This window comes from Tetrao urogallus, assembly GCF_951394365.1.
Source record: "Tetrao urogallus genome assembly, chromosome: 7".
Taxonomy (NCBI): Eukaryota; Metazoa; Chordata; class Aves; order Galliformes; family Phasianidae; genus Tetrao; species Tetrao urogallus.
In genome coordinates, this window is record NC_136820.1 from 30,883,763 (window position 1) to 30,904,514 (window position 20,752).

General features: G+C 38.9%; 1 protein-coding gene across 1 annotated transcript in view; it reads right to left on the reverse strand.

The window, feature by feature from the left end:
* Positions 1-20,752, reverse strand: part of ADAM22 (ADAM metallopeptidase domain 22) — a gene marked incomplete at both ends in the record, with an annotated part of 121,611 nt that overhangs the window by 28,126 nt on the left and 72,733 nt on the right. Inside the window, 10 exons of the mRNA XM_079538354.1 lie at positions 1,188-1,280; positions 1,795-1,866; positions 4,642-4,741; positions 6,388-6,439; positions 7,702-7,792; positions 8,791-8,875; positions 10,973-11,139; positions 12,150-12,221; positions 14,502-14,576; positions 16,133-16,203. Coding sequence (XP_079394480.1) covers positions 1,188-1,280; positions 1,795-1,866; positions 4,642-4,741; positions 6,388-6,439; positions 7,702-7,792; positions 8,791-8,875; positions 10,973-11,139; positions 12,150-12,221; positions 14,502-14,576; positions 16,133-16,203 — 878 coding nt within the window. The remainder of the gene's footprint in view (positions 1-1,187; positions 1,281-1,794; positions 1,867-4,641; positions 4,742-6,387; positions 6,440-7,701; positions 7,793-8,790; positions 8,876-10,972; positions 11,140-12,149; positions 12,222-14,501; positions 14,577-16,132; positions 16,204-20,752) is intronic.

Here is a 20,752-nt window from a genome sequence, read left to right on the forward strand (position 1 = left end):
AACACATTTACAATCTGATTAAAGACTGTGCCACTGACCTGTAAAAGCAGGAAGGCATCCCATAAGGGCAACCATTGGTGCCTCTGGTCATGGACGTGTTTCAGATCTCTTATTTTGCCTGGAAGGCTTCTTAAGCCTGAGCTAACCAGTTCATTCTACAGCTGCATGGCTTTCTGCTGCATGTGCACACACGTTTTGTTTGGGACAACTGCTAACTCCATGGCTGTTGTGAACAAGTACGTGACAGTGCAAAGACAAGACTCTAGCACTTTCTCATTTGCAGAAATAATGTAGGTACACAAAAGCTTAATTCTTTTTCTAAGATTCTTCAGTGTGGTGCCCATGTGACTTGGATACTTGAACAAAATCCACCCACACTGGCAATCTGCTGATTTTTTTTATATTACATTAAAAAAAAAAAAGGAATGTCCTTAGGCAAATGTGATCTGTTCCAGCCTAATCTGTGCATTTTCTTTTTACCATTAGGATGAGCACAATCAAGAATGTGGTCTGCAGTTAATAATGATCCTCCTGAGGAAATGAAACCCTCAAATGATGAAGATAAAAATATCACACATAGTACACCACCATAGTGTTAGCATCATTAATAATAATTGTCATTATTATTAAATGAGCATCAACAACTATTTGAAGTCAAATTTGTCTGGGCTCCCTTGCAGCCAAGACCTGGCTAGATCTCTTTTATTATTTACGGATGTATCAGGAAGAATATCTTGCAGTTTACATAGGACTCGATTTGTTTTATGCAATGGGATTTCAGTCAGCACAAACACGGGGGGACTGATAGCTAAGTGAAGTTGAAATGAGGTGTCTTTTAGATGAACATTTCTGAACACTGCTGCTAGCTGCTTTGACTTTTTTAAATCACATCTTCTCTCAGGCCATTCATGGTACGATTTTCCCATTCAGCCTCACAAATACAGAACAACACAACAGGCATTATGGGAGTGGCCCCTGAGTAAGCCTGTGCACGTATTATTTCAGCCTGATTCTGAAACCAGAAGGCTTTGATTCTTCTCCACTTCTAATCATACTCTCAAACTGAAGAAGCCAAGCCTAAAACACAGGAAAAAGCCCTGGACAAATCATTTTCCAGCCTGTTTTAAGAAGAGACAAGAAGTACAGATGCTGTGGTGCCTGTATCACTGCCAGGATGATGCCCTTACCCGGCACTTCCGACAGCAGAGCCCGTTGCTGCACTGGGAGCCTGCTGTCAGCGTGCAGGTATTGCAGCACTCTCCTCCTTCGCTGGCACACTCCTGAGGAACACAGACATTTGTAGCAGAACATACAAGAAAAACAGATGAGCCCCATATTTCTCACATTCTTTCTTAGCATGCTACTTGTCTATGGACATCTGTCTATGGACAGATTCTTCACCAGGCTGCTAGGCACCTGGAAGCAGAAGAGAGCTTGCACTGTGAAGTATGAAATTGCTGCTTGCTATGCAGTATAGGAAATCATTTTCCTAATTTCACAATGTTGCTCATCAAGTTCTGAAATTGTAGCACTGACCAGGTTATACTTCATCATTTTTAAGGACTGTCCTTGCATAGGTAGCTATTGTTATTACTCTTCAGAATTGAAGTGGTGATAAATCATTCATGTTTTATAGCTGGCCTATGTTGTGCCAAACATGATGGAAAAATGTGAGAAATGAAGAATTTTTTTTTGCCTTGGGACCTTAGCACTGCATGTCTTCTTCCATTTAACCCCAAGCAGTGATGGGCAGCTAGAGGACCTCGCTGCTAATTTAAAGCACACTGCACTTACTGCTGCTGTCCCACAGTCACACTCTTCTCCATCTTCCACAAAGCCATTGCCACATTCTGGAGGATCCAGAAGCTGCAGGGCATAATCAGAAATTGAAGAGAATCACTGTCGTATTTATTCCACAATTGTCGTTTTTTCAGCTAACATTCCAAATGCGTTAACCAAAACATGGTGCCAAACAGAGAGAGAAGCAGAAACAATACAAATGAAATGTGCAGAGACCAAACAACATCTAACTCAGCAGTTACACTGAATTACATGGTGTGTTCTGTGTCAGACCATCGTTTTCACAGCAGATTCAGTCTGAGCAGAAGTCATAATTAAAAACAAAAGGTGTGACAGTAAAAGACAACTTGTGAAACAACTCCACATTATCACAACAGGAGTTGTAACTCAATTATTCTGGAATCATATGCCCCGGCTTGAATCCTGCAATATACCTTCAGAAAGGATAACCATGAAGTCTTTTGAGGCCAGATGGCTCAGAAATGCAGGGAAAGGAAAGAGGCTGGGATTTTTCACCAGTTCTTGCAACAGTTGGTTGTTATTTCCTTTTCTTTTTAACTATCACAGTTGGGAATTTGCAACATGTGATACAGGCAGATAAGCTGGTAAGACTTCTTCCCTTCCTTTTCCATTCAGTCTCCCCACCAAACTAAAACTTAAAATGTAAAAATCTGCATGTTTGTAGTAGCACTGTCCTTTCCCACCCCTCAGCCCTCCCCCCAAAAAGAAAGAAATTTTTCCTTTTGAGCATAAGAAAACATCATTGTGGCTTTTATTACATGAAGGAGAAGGTATAGAAGTGCATTACCAAGTTAGTTTAAATTAGAGTTCATCTCTTAAACAAGGATCATTCTAGAAACCACCCTGCTCGAGAGCCACCTGCACAAACACACTGCTGGTGGCGTACAGTGGTTCTCTGGCTGCTGCTTCTCTGCAGCCCACAGGATGGAGCATCACCCTGCAGCTGCCTCGGTGCCACAAACCAGCCCACCATTTGCAGCACATGCTGGCAGCTACTATTAGATCCCCCACTGAAATGGAAATTTGACTGCAATATGCAATTACATTACATATAAGCAAGCAATTATCTGTCACGATTATTAAAGTGTTGTTTTAAACTGCTCGTTTCTTATTTTTCCAGATATCTTAACTTCTTCGGCATCTCTAATTGCGCTGCTCAATACAGACAAGCAGATGGCACAGAGAGAGGAATCCAGCGTAAGACATTTTCCAGTTTCCTGCAGCACACTGGCACCACTAAACGTGAAATAAAAGAACAAAAACTGGAAGCAAATTGCATGACTTATCCCCAAAAGACACTATATAATTCATCTAATTGCTTGAAAAGAGCTTATGGTCAATCTGCTCCTGGAGTTGATTTTGGCAATCACAGCTGATCTCACAACAGAGCACTGTTGAATGCTGCATTTTGACACATCTCATGTTTCTTGAAAACCACAAGTTGGTGTTTCACCACCCTTGCTAGGAAGCACGTGTGCTTGGCAGCCTTGTGAAGTAGACAGACATCCACTGTTTATAACCTCAACACAACCCAAACAGCAATACAGAAAGAGTCTAAATCACCCTGGCTTCTGCATCTGACTTTCACATTTTCATATGCCACTAGAAAAAATTGCAAATGCCAGTAATCTAAATTGAGATCAGAGTAATTGTGTTTTTCAGAGTGACAGATGGGTAAATGAACGCAATCACTAAAGCAAGCCCAAGTAAGAAAGCATTACACTATGGAAACAATCCACTCAGCAAAGTAATAAAATGATCAGCATTACTCTCTGTCTGCAATAAACTTAGAAAAAACAAATTTTGAAATGCAGGAACATTTTAAAGAATGAGAAACCTTGCAACTTCTTACTCAATTACAGTGCTTTCTCCCTACTTTTTTATGTTATTCCATGAAAAGGAGATAACATTTCAGAGATAAGCTACAGTTTATCCAGATGTACCCCAGAACTGACTTTCTTTTTGCATTGTGGCCACCTCAGCCACCAAGTCAATTTTTCCATGTGGTACTGTCTTTCTGCCTTAGCCTCTTTCATCTGCTTTTTTAAAATACAGCCATTAAATAGGGGATAATATTAATTATACGTAGAAAAGACTCAAGATTACTCTAATTAATTTACACATTAACATGCGCTTCAGTAAACAGAGCAGACCTATACTGAAACCCTGCTGCAAATCCTACATCGTAGAAATGCTTACATCTTGGCTGCAGTTTCCTTAGCCCTGCTTTGCATTTATTTCCCTGAAATGTCTCAGTTCATCATTTCGTAGTCTTCGCATGCACCCTGTGAATAAAGCTGTTTAGCTGGTAAAAAATTCAGACACAAGAGGCAAAGAAAAGGAGATATTCCCCACTACATTTGATTTCCAGTACTCATGCAGAAAGACCTCCAATTTCATTCTTAACAGGCAAATATGGAGGGGATGTATCAGCCATTCAGGCAGCCCTGATGCTTGTGCAGCTCCCTCCCAGCAGCTCCATCGCATCTGCTCCCTGCTTCTCAGGGCTCACTCTGTTGCTCTGCCTCTTCCAGTATTAAAAAAATTAGTCCCAGTTTTCAAAATCGTTTCTGAAAGTCACTGTGAAAACTGTTCCCTCTTCCCAAGAGGACGACTAGCACAACCACCTGTAACCAATCGTGGTTGCATAGCTGTGCTCCCCCTACTGCAGAGCGTCTAGATCTTGGAACAGATGTGAAAGAAAACTATTCTTCATCTTCCAAGGATTCTTGCCCAAAGACACCAGTCTTTCACTCTTCTTGATTTCATCTAAGTTATAATTCTCACAGAAAAAATACTCAAGAATAAGGTGATTCTTACCTTGGTTGGCTTATTGAAAAGGCAGGCTCCACCTCCGTTGTTTAAAAATTCGTGATACTCTTCAATATCACACTTGGAGAACTTGCTTGGTAGATAATACCTACAAAGAAATAAGTGCTTTTTATAGTACATTTTCTTTCTTCAAAATAAGAGGAGGACAAGTGTAATATATTTTAGAAAAGCTGCTAAAAATAACTGTTCAGAATCAGACAGAAGATATTTGCTTGCAACATTCTTTAAATTTTAAATAATTTTAGTAAATGAGAAACATCTTTCAACAATTACACAGAGCTCATGTAAAGTGAGAAGACAAAAAGTTTCCACTAAGTTATTTTATGCCAAATATCATAAATCCAAACAGTCCCTGTGTGGTTCTCACAGACATGACCAGTTCCACTCCAGGGCCTGTTTCAGAAATACAGTTATTTCTTCCCGTACAATCTGCAGTGGACAACAGCTGCCTTTCTCACACGTGGCCCTTTTAAAGATTGCTTGTAGTTCACTCCTCTCTTAGTTGAAATTGCTCTCTTGGCCCTATGCTAAGTACCTATGCTTCAAACAGATTTTGGAGTCTCAAAGGCTTCTTAGTATCAGTTCAGTACTAGATAAAACAAAATATTAGCAGAAGTACATCATAAAATAATCCTGCATTGCCAACAATGATAATCTGCAAAACATAATTGTTCTTTACAGTCTCTAGTGTTTATGATTTAGATCTAAAGACTGCAGAGAATGTGGAATTCGCATTGTTCCATAATAAGCTATGAGTGCATACATTTGTCGCATGCCTAATTATTTTAAAGGTTCAGACTTCAAATAAAGAATTTAAAGACCATTAGATAAGGAAGCTTCTTTTTTTTTTTTTTTTTAGAAGAATCAAGAATGTCTCCCCATATTGGCTTTCTGTCATATTGAAAATCAGAAAAATCTTACACAGTTTGCTTTTAGGTACACAAAGTGAAAAAAGGCACACATTGATATTTTCAGTATTTTGAATGAAATATGCTTTATATTGTTCAAAATAGTTCTTGCCACAAAGCAACTGTGAAATCTGCAAGTGAGATCAAAATTGCTTTAAAAATTTGGAGTACTATCTGTATCTCACAATAGACTCGTTTAATTTATATGCATGAAGACAGGTCTGTAATATGGAGAATTAAGTTCTGAATACACGTACTAGGAAGCATCATCAATTTCAGCTAACAGCAGAAATTTACAAATTCAGTAGTCCTCACATAAAATCTCTTCAGTGACTATTTTATGTGAGCATAAGAATATCAAACCTCCCATGGGAGCATTTTTTCTAGCATTACCATATAAATTGTAGGATGAAAAATGAAAGACTGCAGTAGAAGTAATAAAAAATGAGACATGGGCAAGGAATTTGAGCACAGTATTTTAGGAATTTTGATGTGTCTTTGTTTCCACAATTCAGCAGCAAACTCATGAAAGAAAAGAAGTGAAACATGGTTCTGCTCCTTTGCAGAACCTGGCTTGGCTGTTGAGCTTCTGAGCACTGCAAGTGAAACCAGCTGTTACTAAAAATCCTTATATCCTCTCATTAAGTTACTTATTCACATATTTGTAAGTGTCTATTCTAAGTATATTTTGTAGGTAATAGTTTGCTTTCTGAAAAATAATAATTCACAGAAAAAATTCCACTGAAATGCAAAATACAAACATTTTCATGCTTTTTCTTTATGGCACTGTATGCAGGACATGACCTCCCTCCAGCGAATGTCTTACCCTGTGTCTCCCATTATGCATCCAGACCAGGTGTCCTCACACTTACACTCACCTGACAACAAAGTAAAATTTACATCTTGAATCTTGAGAGTCCAAAGTACATTTCTTATCACAAAAATCACATTGGAATCAATTCTATTGCAGTTTTAAATATAAATTGAAAAGAATCATTTGTTCTTTTATTACACACCTTAATTTAAGTGTGTCAGTACACACTGAGCCTTCTTTCAAAAATCTATGCATGATTCTTTGTAATCCTGCACCTTGAAAACATGCTCTATGTTTTTTCCTTCCCTTAAGTGAAGTCAGAGGAAACTGCAGTCAGCCTCCAGCATTTGCATATCACAAGGCAGATCTGCCACCTTCTCCCATGTCATTATATTTGATTCCCAAATTTTCAGTGTCAATAAGAGAATCAATAGGACCCAGCAATTTTACTATTTTCCCCTTTTCCTTACAGCAGTTTAATAACATGCAGCTAGAAAATGAATACTGAATATGTAAGTAGCACAGAGCATCCTACGTGTTGGAGTATTTTTCAAAATAAAATTATGTGCACTGCAATAACTTTTGCTTGCAGATGTACCTCTGCATTATGTACTGTCTCTACAACGTCTGAAAACAAAATCCGTGAAAACATTTATGTTAGTCAATATAGTAATTATGTTTTTAAATGTAAGGCTTTCAGCGCAATGAATTGTCATATGCCACTTAAAAAAGCACAGTACTAATGTTGTTTAGTGAAAGTAGGGAGGAAGAGCTGCTTGTGGGGATGGAGGATTGATGAATTAAAGCACTGCAGGTTAACAGGCTATTAGGAAGTTGAAACGCAAGGTTACAAATAGTAGATAAATGGCAGCAGCAGAGTGATAAATACAGGAGATTTGGGTAATATAGAAGAGGAATTCATTTAAGGCAGACAGGGAAAGAGATACGTTGTCAAATCCATCCTTTGTAACAGGACTGAGGGGGCTAATCATCATCCCCGGGTCTAATAATGTCTGTCTCTCTACCTCCGCACTGCAGCATAGCAGCCATTCAGTTTATGGGTGTTACATCAATCTCACTGAAATGAATGGTGATAGACACCTTTTTAATTTATTTTTAACAAAATGATGGTACCAGTGCTACCAACAATTAGGGCAGGGGGAAATTGTGGCATTTAAATAGAGGTAAACCAATGGTAGTGTCTCCTCATTTTATTAGAAGAAAAGTAACAGTATTCCAATGTTGTAAGAAACATTACAAAAGAACATGTCAGAGAGACACTGGTAAGATTCTCTTGAGAGGAGGTGAAAAAGCATACAAACTTACCACTTATTAGTTTTCTTCTGTCTGAGAAAATGCCAATATTTTGAGCCAATGTCTGTGCCAGGGTAACTGCCATTAAGTCAGGCTTTCCAAACTGAAAGAAGTAAGTAAGGTAGGAAGAGTAATCAGTTAGGTACACGTATCTCTCTCCATACTCAGCACTGCTGAGGCTGCACTTCAAGCATTGCGTTCAGTTTTGGGCTCCTCACTACAACAAAGAAATTGAGGCCCTGGAGTGTGTCCAGACAGAGAATGGCAAGAAAGCTGGAGAGGAGTCTGGAGAAAAAGTCTTGTGAGGAGCAACTGAGGGAGCAGGGATTGTTCAGTCTGGAGAAGAGGGAGGTTCAGGGGAGACCTTATTGCTCTCTAAACTACCTGAAATGAGGCTGTGGCAAGGTTGTAGTTGGCCTCTTCTCCTAGATAACTAGCATTAAGACAAGAGGTAACGGCCTTAGGTTCTACAGGGGAGGCTCAGTTTGATGTTAGGAAAAATTTCTTCCCAGAAAGAGGGGTAATGCATTGGAGCAGGTTACCCAGGAAAGTGGTGGAATTACTGTCCCTAGAGGTGTTCAAGAAACGTGCAGATGTGGCACTGAGGGACATGGTTTAGTGGGCCTGATGGTAATGGGTTGACAATTGGACTTGGTGATCTTAGAATCATTAAGGTTGAAAATGATCACTATGTTTCTATAATCTCAGGCACAGCCAAAGCTTTTTTCATTTAAAGGCAATAAAAGGCAAAATGAGATTCATAATGTTAAAGTAATTACCTCAGAGGAAATAGAAAATGAACATGTGAGGAAGACTAAACGCTGGCTTACAAATAAGTTAAGAAAGTCTGCTTCTTTTTTGTTACTGTATTCACAAGTATGAATTACAGAATATTGCAAAAATTACACTGCTGGAAAGTGTATTTGAGCCCATGTCCAACTTTATTCATGTTCTGTTCTTCATTAAGACTTCCCTTCCACAGAGCAGTGCTAAGGCTCTGCATCAGCAAAGCAGCAGCAAGATATTTTGAGGAACTGCACTGATAAATTCCCTGCAGACAAATTTCCACCACTTTTCATCCACCCCAGTACCCACACCTACCTCATTCACACCTCCGCCTTTAAGCAAGGAGCAGATTCCACCAGTGTGAGCTACACCACTTCGACTGCTCTGAAATCGACTCCCCCTTTGACAAAAAGGAACATAAAAGAAAGTTTACCCTGCTCATCCCACAAGTTTTGCACCTACCCATCCTAGTATTTATCTTATTTTCAAATGAGAAATGAGCAAATGTCAGGTCCCATCACTATGTTGAAAAATTATGCAAAAATAAAATGAGAATCACAGATAACACTCACAAAACTCACATGACAGACAGTCTCCAGAAAAATTTAACCATCTTCCCTCCTCATTCTCACATTACCTAATATAAGAAAGCATAAGACAAGATTTCCTATCTCACCACACTTTTGTTCATATGTAGAAGTGAGGCCTGGCACAGCTGCCCACAGAAGCTGTGAGTGCTCCATCCCTGGAGGTGCTCAAAGTCAGGTTGGATGGGACCCTGGGCTGCCTGAGCTAGAGGGGGAGCAGCCCTGCCCATAGCAGGGGGTGGGAACTGGGTGGACTTTGAGGTCTCTTCCATCCCAAACCATTCTATGGTCAGTCATACTTTAGCAAGTGGTTTTCTAAGTCCACACTTTGACGCTGCTTTGGTGCATGCTACAGAGTGCAAGAGAGGCCGCTGTGCTTCCAGTGGGGGCCCGGGAAGAAGACGCATGTCCAGTTAAGCAATGCAGATGTGGCAAAAAAGAAAGGGAGATGCCTTGTGGCTCCCTGATGGGTCAGAACTCCCCAGAACTGCAGCTGATCTCGTCCAGGTGGCAGCTGCACTGTAAGCCTAAATTTAATGATGCCTTTGATGTTGACCAAGTCAGTATGAATGATTGCGAGTTACTGGAGACAAAAGATACTCTGCACCACTTTAGAAGTACTGATCCAGCCAAGCCAGTGCACACTGGTTTTCTCAAAGGAAAACAGAAAAACAACATGAAACAGAACACAATGGGCTAATTGTGCTGAAAGTGGAAGTTGATTTTTAACTGGTGTGCTGCCAGAGCAGTCAAGCAGTCACTCGCCCTTCCCACTCAGCCATATTTTACTCAAGGACACAATTTTAGAACTGTATTCCCTAAGTAATCTACAAATACAATATCTTGAACACCAGTGAAAATGGTGTTACACGTAGCACTGGAAATTGTATTACAGTGTTATCCAGTGTCCCTGTCACAGGGAGACTGTTACTGTGTCCCCTAAAGACCTTACAATTTCACAGAAAAGGAATAAGAAAGATGTGGGGGAAAAAAAAAATGATTCCCATTTTACAGATGAAGAACCGAGACACTGACAAACTAAAATGTACGAGTAACACTTAGGGATCTAACTTCACATAGGAAAGCAGTGACAGTAATTAAGCATGTGCAAAAAACTCCGAGAGGCTGGATAGTGGGGCTACGCATCCTGGTTCCCTACTGGAGTCATGTGAAAATGAGGAGTTAAAGCTAAATTTGTTCATATAGCTTCCTATCTCTCAGCGGAGAGGGATAAGGGCTCCAAGCAGAACAGTCTACCTGGCCTGTCTCCTGGGGATAAAAATCTTATCAAGAGTGTCTCTGTTATTTTTTAGATATAGTTTGTTACATCAATCCTATTATCAAAGTAATTTAGAGGTTTAGAGATAATAAAATTCCTTCCAGATTATTATTCTTATATCATATGTCTTTCTGAAGGACAGACTGTTCTGAGGATCCAATGCTCCTTTCAGTAATCCTGCAGCATGCAAGTCATTCAACAGAGCAAGGCAGACCAGAGTGCTTCTTAAGCAGGAAAGCTCATGGGTTTTAAAGCCAATATTCTGCTTTACACAGTTCAACAGTGCTGCCTGTGCTCTACTACTAAAGAAGTGAACGTACAAGGTGGAACCATGCATCACCCTCCTGCACTCACAGAGCAGGTAATTGCACAGGACAGCCAGGAATTAATTACAGTGCATGCAGCTCAAGCTTAATATGTTAAAACTAAAAGGGGAGCAAAACCTCTGGTTGCACTGGCAAGCACATTGTGTGCTGTTTTAACTTCTTCCCACCTCCCCTCAGAAATGTTATTTTCTTTATTATTGTGGGTTATACACACAACAGAAAGGAGACGCGTCAGGCACTCGTGATAAGCAACCCCCAAGGAAAGGAAAAGAAACAGTAAGAAAACATCACACGAGATTACGTACGAAAAAAGGTGAACTGCATCACTTTTCTCTCTGATAAAATCCCTCCTATATTTCATAAACTCACGCAGGGTCACCAAGGGGTTTTCAGATATGGTGAACTTGTTATCAGTAGCCCAGGTTTCCATGGCAACCAATACTATCCTGGTGTTAAGCTGTTCTTTATATATCTAGTACATTAACAGAACGAACAAATAGATTATGTCAAGGAGAAAGAAGGTGAGGTTTACCCCTTCTTTGTAACAGGTTTCATTCTTATATGACAAAATATTCAGCTTGTTCTAACACACTTTAGGTTCCCCCAGGTGCTTTTGTCTCCCTTAAAAGCAACAACAAACATGAAAAGAAAGTAATATCTAGATTTTAGGCCTAATTCTTCTATCCCCTCTCTTATTCCACAGAAAAATCCCCCTGAGGTCCTGCTCAGGCAGAGGATCATAGAACAGAAGTGAGGTTTTTGACGCAATGCTACAGAAGCTTTTCAAACATTTCAAAGATTTGGGGTTAACGGGCATCTTATATTGTCCAGCTCACTTCAGGGACACAAGAGATATCTCTTATGTCAAAAAAACCTTTTGTTTTCACTGCTATTCACCTCTACAGGAGTATTTAACCTCTCACCGGCAGCCATACATTCAATATTGGGGGTTAATACTCCACATTTCAAGAGTAGGAACTACATTCTTCTTTTTTCTAGTAATGCTTTTCCAGAATGAGATGTAAGAGCCAGCAGCTTGTCCTGCTTAGTATCAAAAATATAATCACATAATCCATTTGTATGTCCCTATTCTAACTCATTACTCAGATGATTTTCATTTTTCTCCTTTTATTTAAGAGATATTTTAGTGTATTCTAATTCTGATAATTTTTTAGGTTTCAAGTAGAAAACTTATAAGCTTGTGTTAAAAACTATCATATCTAAGATTCTCTTTAAACTTCCAACTCCAGATCTATCTGTTAAAGGATACTTAAATGCCACAAAAAAATCTCTAATGCTTTATTTTAGACAAAGGCTGACATGACTGACTTCAGTTCTAGATGAAAACTGGTAATCTTTGCATTTGTTGTTATTAGGTACACCGTGAAATAACAGCTCCTGATTTATCAGAAGGAGAATCATATGATGATCTCATCTCTCATCTCTCATGTGTAAAAGAACATTCAGTCAAGTGATACTTACTAAATCTGCCACGTTCACAACTGACTTAGCATAGCTGTTTGTGTGGCCAACTGATAAGCGGTGCTTTTTACACTGCAAAACAAACACAGATAAATTACAAGTATAGATTTAGAAAAACAAGCTCGCTTTCCAAAAAGCCCACTAAGTAAAAAGAACTATGCCAAGAGGAGAGCCTCTGTGTATGGTTTGGTCTCTTGTGCTGAACGTACATTTCACAACTGTTGTAAGGAAAGCATTCTAAGATCTTCAGCAGAAAAAAAAATGCTATACGAACAGGAATCCATTGTTAACCTCTTTTACTACTGAAGACACTTTTTCATGTACTCTTGTCTGCAGAAACACAGACATAAATGAGCGCCATGAGTATGAAGGTCACAAGTATCTTAGAAGAATTCAGGACTTAAAGGCAAAGATTTTCAGAAATGTTTGACCATCTTGTGTCCCAAGAAGCTTGATTTTGGAGGGAACATTTTCCGGAAGTTGGGATCTTTTAGCTCATAAGAAGTGTCAGGCAGTTGCATATAATCAATGGATATCAAGATGTTACAATTGTATAATCAATGGATATCAAGATGTTACAATATAATCAAGAGAGTTAGGCAAAGTGGACAATGATAACAAAAGAGAACAAAATGGGAGGCTTACCCTCCTGGCTGGCTCGCCACAAAACACCAATAGAGGCAATCTCCAGAAGAGATCCTTCCCCTCTGGTAGCCAGCTCTTAAATAGGTCTAGGAAGGGTGGAGCCAGGCTCCCCCCCTTCCGGCAGCACAGGTGAATTGCCTTCAGCTGTGCTCCTCTGGCTGACTCATGGCTCGCCTCAGGTGATTAATCAGAGGTTCAGGCCGTGACTCAGCAGTTCCCATACACAGTTGGCTGGTGGGAAAGGAAGGTTTATGAGCAGAAATGGAGAGAAAAAACACCGAAAAATGAGGAAGTTTCACTTACTAGAATAACAGAAGAACAAGACTGCAAAGCTAAAAACGGTATAAAAGATGAAATGGATACACGAAATAAATGGAGGTGTCCCTGGACCTGGGAGCTGCTGGCTGAGTCCACCTGCAGTGCCACATCTACTTCACACATAAAGAATGTGCAAAACACGCCTATGTGCCATAGGGTAAGGGATGAGCTGAAAGCACACCTCCTCTTCATGGAATGAAATTATGTAGCTTATTACAGATGTTCAAAGACATTTGCTTCAGAGAACAAACTTCTAAGTTGGCTGATTCTTGCACTGCCAATAATTAACCAAAAATTAGGAAGCACTGTCTCCAGACAAACGAGGTCCCAGTGGAAATGTTGCAGCCTCAGGTCTTCAGGATAAACGTAATACTTCAGAGAATTCAGCATCTCTTATCGTTTGTTTTAATCTAAGAAGTTCTTGCTACTCTCACCAAACTGAGCTGACAAGAGCATGTTGGTATCACTAAAATTGTCTAATAAGAATGATAAATTCCTTTTAGACTCCTATTGTCTGATTTTGCCAGTTTGAGTAAAAGAAAGAAGTTGTACCTTGCAAAAAGGACTGACAAAATGCATAGACACACTGATTTCAAAGCCATAAGGAATCATAAAATCGCCTAATAAATAAAATCAGCAGTTTGAGGGGCATCAGTGGTCTTTGAGCTCTACCTAGTTGCTTCAGGATCAAATCCTACCATTTGTGTTTGAAACAAACACATCTTCAAGAAGTACCCTGTTCGTATTTGAAGAGTGTGAGAGATGAAGAGTTCATCATCTCTTTTGCTATGCCTTTTATTAATTAATAATGAACTTCACTGACATAAATCTGCGCTTCTCTAAGCCTTGTTTTTCTTCAATACTCTAAGCCTTCTTATGCTTCTTCCCACTACATTAGAGAGCCCATTTATGTTTTTCCCTAAGAAAGTACTCAAGTTTAACAAAACACATTTCTCTAAATTTATTCGGATGTATCAAAAAAATCTAGTCAATATTAATCTTCCCACTGCACAAAGTCAATGATTACATTAGTGATTGCTGAGCTGCTGCACTGAAAACAAGTGCTGAAGAAAGTCTGAAAGAAAGACATCAACTTAAGCCCCATTTTCATTAGCTACCTTTTGATGCAAAGCTTTAATTTATGATGCTTTCTCTGATATGTAGGACTGCTTGCATTCTTGGTGAAATCATCTTGCTATTGTTCAGACATCTCTATCAACGTGAATCTTTTTTCTTAAGGACACTGCACTTATTCTGGCCATATTCTTTATAGATAAAGAATATTCTATATATTCTAAGAATATATAAAGTTATTCTTTATTATTTATCACTTATACGAAAATTAAGACGATTTTATTCTACTGATAAACATAAGTATGCCAGTCTTACCATCAGATGATCATTTACAATCATTAACTCAATGTATTTTGTTTCTTCTTCAATTTTACGTGGAATCTGACGAACCTACAAAGAGAATATAACCATAAAAAAGCCTAGTGATGGCAGAATACAGAGAAGGTATAACTGATAACTAGAAACAGTTTCAGCAAGCTTCTCACATATTTTTGTTAATTGTCTTAATTCCGCTTCTAGATTTTTACAATACTTCTTGTGATTAATTATGCCACAGTAAAAAAATCCTTAGCTGTATCCTATGAAGACAATTGTAGGTTTACACGTTTGTCAATTTTGTCTGGATTTGCAGTAAAAATGAGTAAATATATTTACTGTGTAACTGGTTGGGATATTTTGTGGAGGGTGAAAAGGAATGGACTGGGTTTTTTTTTCGAATATATAGTCCTCGTATTTCACCTCCTCTGGAACACTTGTTTGAGCTTAAACAATGAAATCAAGCATTTTATTCCAATAAATTCCAAGTTTAGGTTTTTTAAAAGACAATTCTCAGCAAGGCCCACATATATAAACTTTCTATTTCACTGAAAAAGTAATCCTTCCTAAGCTATTTTTTACTGCACTGCTTGATTCATACAGTGAATGCAGTACCCACCTCCATCTCACACACTTTGCATTTAGAAACATTTATGACAGTGCTTCTCCATGGTTTTTTCCAGAAGAGTTATTACATCATTATGATTTGAAAATGCAGAGTAATGGCTAGTTTAAAGAAAGACAGCAAACCACCTAATGTAAAATAAGATCCTCATGAATGATTTTTGGATTTTTTCCAGTTTCTTTCTCACTTCTTTTCTCAATCTGAGATGGTTACATTAGTCAGAGAGAAAGTCATCTTCCCTTCTCACTGCTCTCTGTTTGATGTTGCCAGCACTGTTCAGGCCCTTGAGCCAGCTCTATTTTGACCTGTACCATTATTTCAGCTCCATTCCTAAAGCAAAGAATTGTTTCTGTCTTTCCAAGGTACAAATATAAGTTAATTTCTTCTCCCCTTTAAAAAAATGGAGACCGAAATATCGCTTTAGAATATTTATTTTAAAACAAAGAAAGATAAAATAGGTACTTGTCACCAGTGCAACATAAAAGTGATTTGTTAATGTTTCATTAGTTAGGAGTTTCTGAAAAAAATACATATCCAAAATAGGATAAAATATTTTATCTATTATTTTTTCCACGTGCAATTTAGCGGTGTTTCAAAATTTTATAATATCGAGAGAAATGCTATTCTTGAGATTCAGCAACAGATTAAATGGAGCCTATGTGAGGAAATAGCTTGTGCTTTTATGAATGTAATGGAGAGGGTCTGCCGTGCTTTGGCCACACACACATCATAGGGTACCCAAAAATTCTCTTGAAATTGACATTGTGGTGGCACCTTAATGAAAGGTGACAACATAAGCACTTAACTATTCAGGTAGGCACTGTACAAGAGAGTCCAGCATTCCCTTGTCAACATTAGATACCACTTTCTGTTATAGCTATATCATACATAAAGTCCTCGTGCCAGTCCAGGAGCAGCAACAGGACTCCATCTGGATGAAACAGTTCAGCAGACACAGAACAAACGTGATAGCATATTACTTACAAACAAGCACATTGGTGCATACCTGCCTTCTCCTTCTTTTGTGCCTCGGCTTTACAACAAACTTCTGTGATGCAGCATTCATGTGCCAGAACTCTAAGCAGAAAACACAGGCAAACCCATTGAGCGTTTACAAAAATACAGCCCAACAATTAGTGACCCCAATGCTTCATGACAGTAGTATGGCATTCTTCCATGCATCAGATGCAGAAGCAACTCCTTTTTTCAATGTTCTAGTTAGAAAGGAGGCAATGTTACAGATGCTTCCCTGTAACACTGTTCTTATTAAAAACTCTACTAGTGATAATCTGGTCTGCTGAAACAGATGATCTGGAGGTGTCGTGCTTCAGAAAGCACAGCAGATGTTCTATGCCAAAACTTCACCAATACTGGGGATGTAATATTAGCACAGAGCTTCCACAGAGCAAATCATATTTTTGGAAATTCAGCAGGCATTCACAGAGCTCTCTCAATAGCTACCTAAATTAATAAGAGCATGAAAGGCAGAATTAACACTTTAAGAAGATTATATCCACAAAGTAAAACATGTTTGAGTTGGGAGAAATGTTGTGGGATTTTGGAAGTGCTCCCTGTCAATACGATATTCTTCCCTGTTAATCCCACTGTGTCTTTGATTTGATAAACCTCTAATAGTAAGCACCAAGTAGTTTATTTTTTTGCCAAATCTATTACTAGCCACTGATGGAAAGGAACACAATATAAACCAAATAGAAGACAATGCTTGTTCCCACCCTCTCCCTCACAACTCCATGGGGGGGCTATAAGAAAAAAGGGGCCAGACTTTTTGGCAGGGTCTGTTGCGATAAGACAAGGAGAAATTATTTCAAACTAAAAGAGGGAAGATTTATATTGGATATAAAAATAAAGTTTTCTATGATAAGAGCAGTGAAGCACTGGAACAGGCTGCCCAGAGAGATGGCAGATGCCACATCCCCGGAGACACTTAAGGCCAGGCTTTACTGGGCTCTGAGTACCAGATATAGGTGTCCCTGCTCAAGGTCCCTTCCAATTCAAATCATTTTATGACAATTCTACTTTTCCATCTTCTGGATTCAAAGCATCTCCCTCACCTTTCCATGTACAATAGCAAACTCCTTCCTTATCTTGTCTAAACATGTTTACTATTTACATAGCCCCACAAAGACTTTTTCTGAGTAAATTAAGTACTTGTGCATTCTGTAACCTTTTTACTTTGCCTAGTTTCTTTCCTTCGTATTTTCTCTAACTTTGGACACCCTTTAATTCCCCAGGAACTGAAGACTGTGATAATTCCATGGCAATTTTACCAGTCCTATAGAGAAGTAGACAGCACTATGGAAGATGTGTAAGTTAATGACTCCAGTTCACACACCTTTATAGACAAGTTTTGATTGTGTTAAAAGCCCTCAATACTTCAGCTTTGCTAGTATACAGGTTTCTTACAGCACTACAGTTTCTCACCCACTTCTGGTGTTGTATATGATACATGTGTGTAGTGCTGCCTGTGTCATGCAATGTATGTTACCCCCCTGTTGACAAATTTGCTGTTCATGAGTGCTGCAGATTGTTCTTATACTGTTAAATCAATTTGCAGTGATATATTTTTTTAACATGCTAGCTATGCATATAGAGAGCTATTAAATTAAGGTAAATGTTAAAATTTCAAACAAGCCAACTAATAATCTTACCTCTCATACTATAGTAAAATACCTGCAGTTTCTATTTAAGGTTCAAATACACTTGAATACAGTAATATTTGGAGCTTAATAGAGCTGATAGAGCTGTTATGCCAACAAAGGCTTAAAATGAGAAATTGAATTACCCATCTGACAAAGTTTCACCAGGGGTAAGAGCTAATGTTAACCTGGCGTGGCTATTCACTTATAACGCAAACCATCAAAGCAAAGCTTGGACAACTGGCATTGTCTTGGCTTTATCTGGACAATTATGCTCTCATTTTGGTGCTTGAAATTTGCAGATACCCTTCTATGAAGGGGCCTGTGCAATCCTAGGCTTAGGAACATTTTCATGGATACACCAGTGCACTTAAAGATTTTCTGTACAAAAAGAAGATCCATAATAAATTAAATAATACCCAAGGATTTCTATCTATTGCTTAAAGGCCTGGAGCCTCCAGAGCTCAGAATGATAACAAACCAAATCTTCACATTTATAAAAATAAATTTATATTTGATTGTTCTTTGGGTATGTTGATTAATTCAGTCTGTTTGTGGCTCTGAACCTTTCGCTTGAGGTTTCTTGTATTATCATTAATGAAACTAGTAACAATATAACTTCTAAATCAATGAAATAGTAATTTACAACACGTGTATGGGATCCCGGATAACTTGACCAGCAAACGTGAAGCTTTACCCTGCCATCGGAAGTCAGCCATCTCCGAGGGGAATGCTGCAGCCATTAGCACTGACACATTAGCACACATTAACACTGCGCCATAACTCACAAGCTGGATGAATTCACACAGGGTCCATTTCCAGCCAGAGACCCTCAGGCTAAATAACATGACCAGCAAAATCACCCAGGAAATGCAGAGCTGAAAAAGCCTAGTGGAAATTTTGACAGGAAGATATTATCTTGAAAAAAATGTAAGGACAACTCAAGTGACCCCAAAAGGAAGGGACATCTGTAATACAGTACTTGAAAAACAACACCTTCAATAAATATTGTTGTCTAAGACAATGCCAGGGCACTGTCTGAAGACAGACTGTGAGAAAATGTACAGTCTACTAAACTATGCAGTCAAAGGCTCCAAACATGCTAAGTTTTTGGATGAGCTTTCCTTATTTAAAGTCAGTGCCTCTACGTGCTATTGTAGAGTACAATACAATTTATTCTTTTCTGCAATAGCTATTTTCTTTTTTGTTTGTCTCTTTCTTTGTTGAATTCCCAAAGGGCAAAAGAATGTAAAAAGTATATTGCTATTGAACTGTGGTAAAATAGTGGGCTTTTACAATTACTGATATTGAGTAATCCCTACCACTTGATTTTTTTCCTTTCTAACATCAATATAGAAGCTCGTGATGCATCCAGTCCATCCCTAATGCAGAGCTGAGTGGAAATCTGAGCTCACACACTCTTCAGAAGATAAAAAGAAAATCCTGACATCAAGGAACAGCTGCTTACGCTGGGCAAATTGATAAATTAGGAAAGTATTAAGGAACATAAGAAATACCGATGCCATAATCTAACACAGCGCTTGCTGTTAACAATAATGACTCTGTGGCAGTACTTCCAAAAATAAAAAATAAAAAAATTAAAATGAATCTATAAGACAAGCAGTTACTTGCAAGTATTTCTTAAAGAAAACAACAAAAAAGGAAAGTTAAGGCAATAGAGCACACCACGCAGACTGCAGGGAAGACTCGGTGCAGGAGCTGTGCTGGTGGGGCAGCGCAGGCTGGGAGTGAAGGAGGAGGTGGGGTATGGTGTGCTGTGGGGCTGGGGATGAACACCAGAGCTCATGCTGGGGAAAGGGTGGACAAGCAGATGGCAGTGGGAACAGCTCTCATCCTCTGGAGCTGTGGCTGTCCAGGAAACATGACTTAAAAACAGTCTTACACTGAATAGCCAAAGACAAATAAAAATGGTGGGATTTTCAGCCAGAGCATAATTTGTTAAAACTACCAAAACTTCTACAACAAGCCTCAGAATAATGTTTCCACATCTTCCATTTGAAAAGCCAACAACTATTTACTTGTTATCTATGGTAAAATCACAACTATGCAAGTGTATCTGGATTTCTGTGGAAAAATCTGAAGCCTTATTTTGACAGATCTTTTGAGAATCAAGAAGATTTGGTGGAGGTGAAACAGGTGGGTTCTGCTTGCAATGAATTCCTTTCCATAATTTTTAAAGCAGAAAATAATTATTTTACTCCAGAATCTTGCAAACATAAAATTGAACTATTAAGAAATCTTAGGAGACTGCTGACAGATATCTGTAAGTACCTGCTCTGGCAGTCTCCTGTTTTAACAGTCTGAGACAGAAGACTCCTCTCAGTCACTCAGCTGTGACTGCATTACTTCCAGACTTCTAAATGACATATCCTTAAGAAACTCTGATACAAGATGCACTCGATCAGTCAGCCTCGTGTTCAACACATTGTTCTTACTACTCTATCATCTCCGCAAGCACATGGAGTAACCACGGATCTTTCTGTAAGGTGCACGTACATAGTAAGCTTCCAGATAGGACGGGGACAGCATGCTGTGCACAAGCACTTTGTGCTGCCCTTCCACCCCATTCCATCCTCTGCACTGCCTGGCCATAAGAAGTAGGGACATAAGGCACCAAGCTGGGAAAATGTTACGTTTAAAGGCAGAAAGATTGCTTCTCCAGAAGTGAAATCGAGGTGACCCAATTGTAGCAATTCCCTTGGTTGTTTAGGTTTTTGTTTTGTTTTCCCATTAATTCTCTGAACAATTCTGCTTTGCTTAACAGTTAACAAAGCTGCATACGCCACGCTTCAGAACAGGATGATTCATCTTTTGGGCAGTGCCCAGCATGGTAGGAAACCAGATCCCACTGTTTTCATAGAACAAATAATACTTGTGGCAATAGCACTGGGCAACTGTAACCTCTATCTAAGAAGAAATTAGTCTAGAGTTGATTTCTACTAAAATGA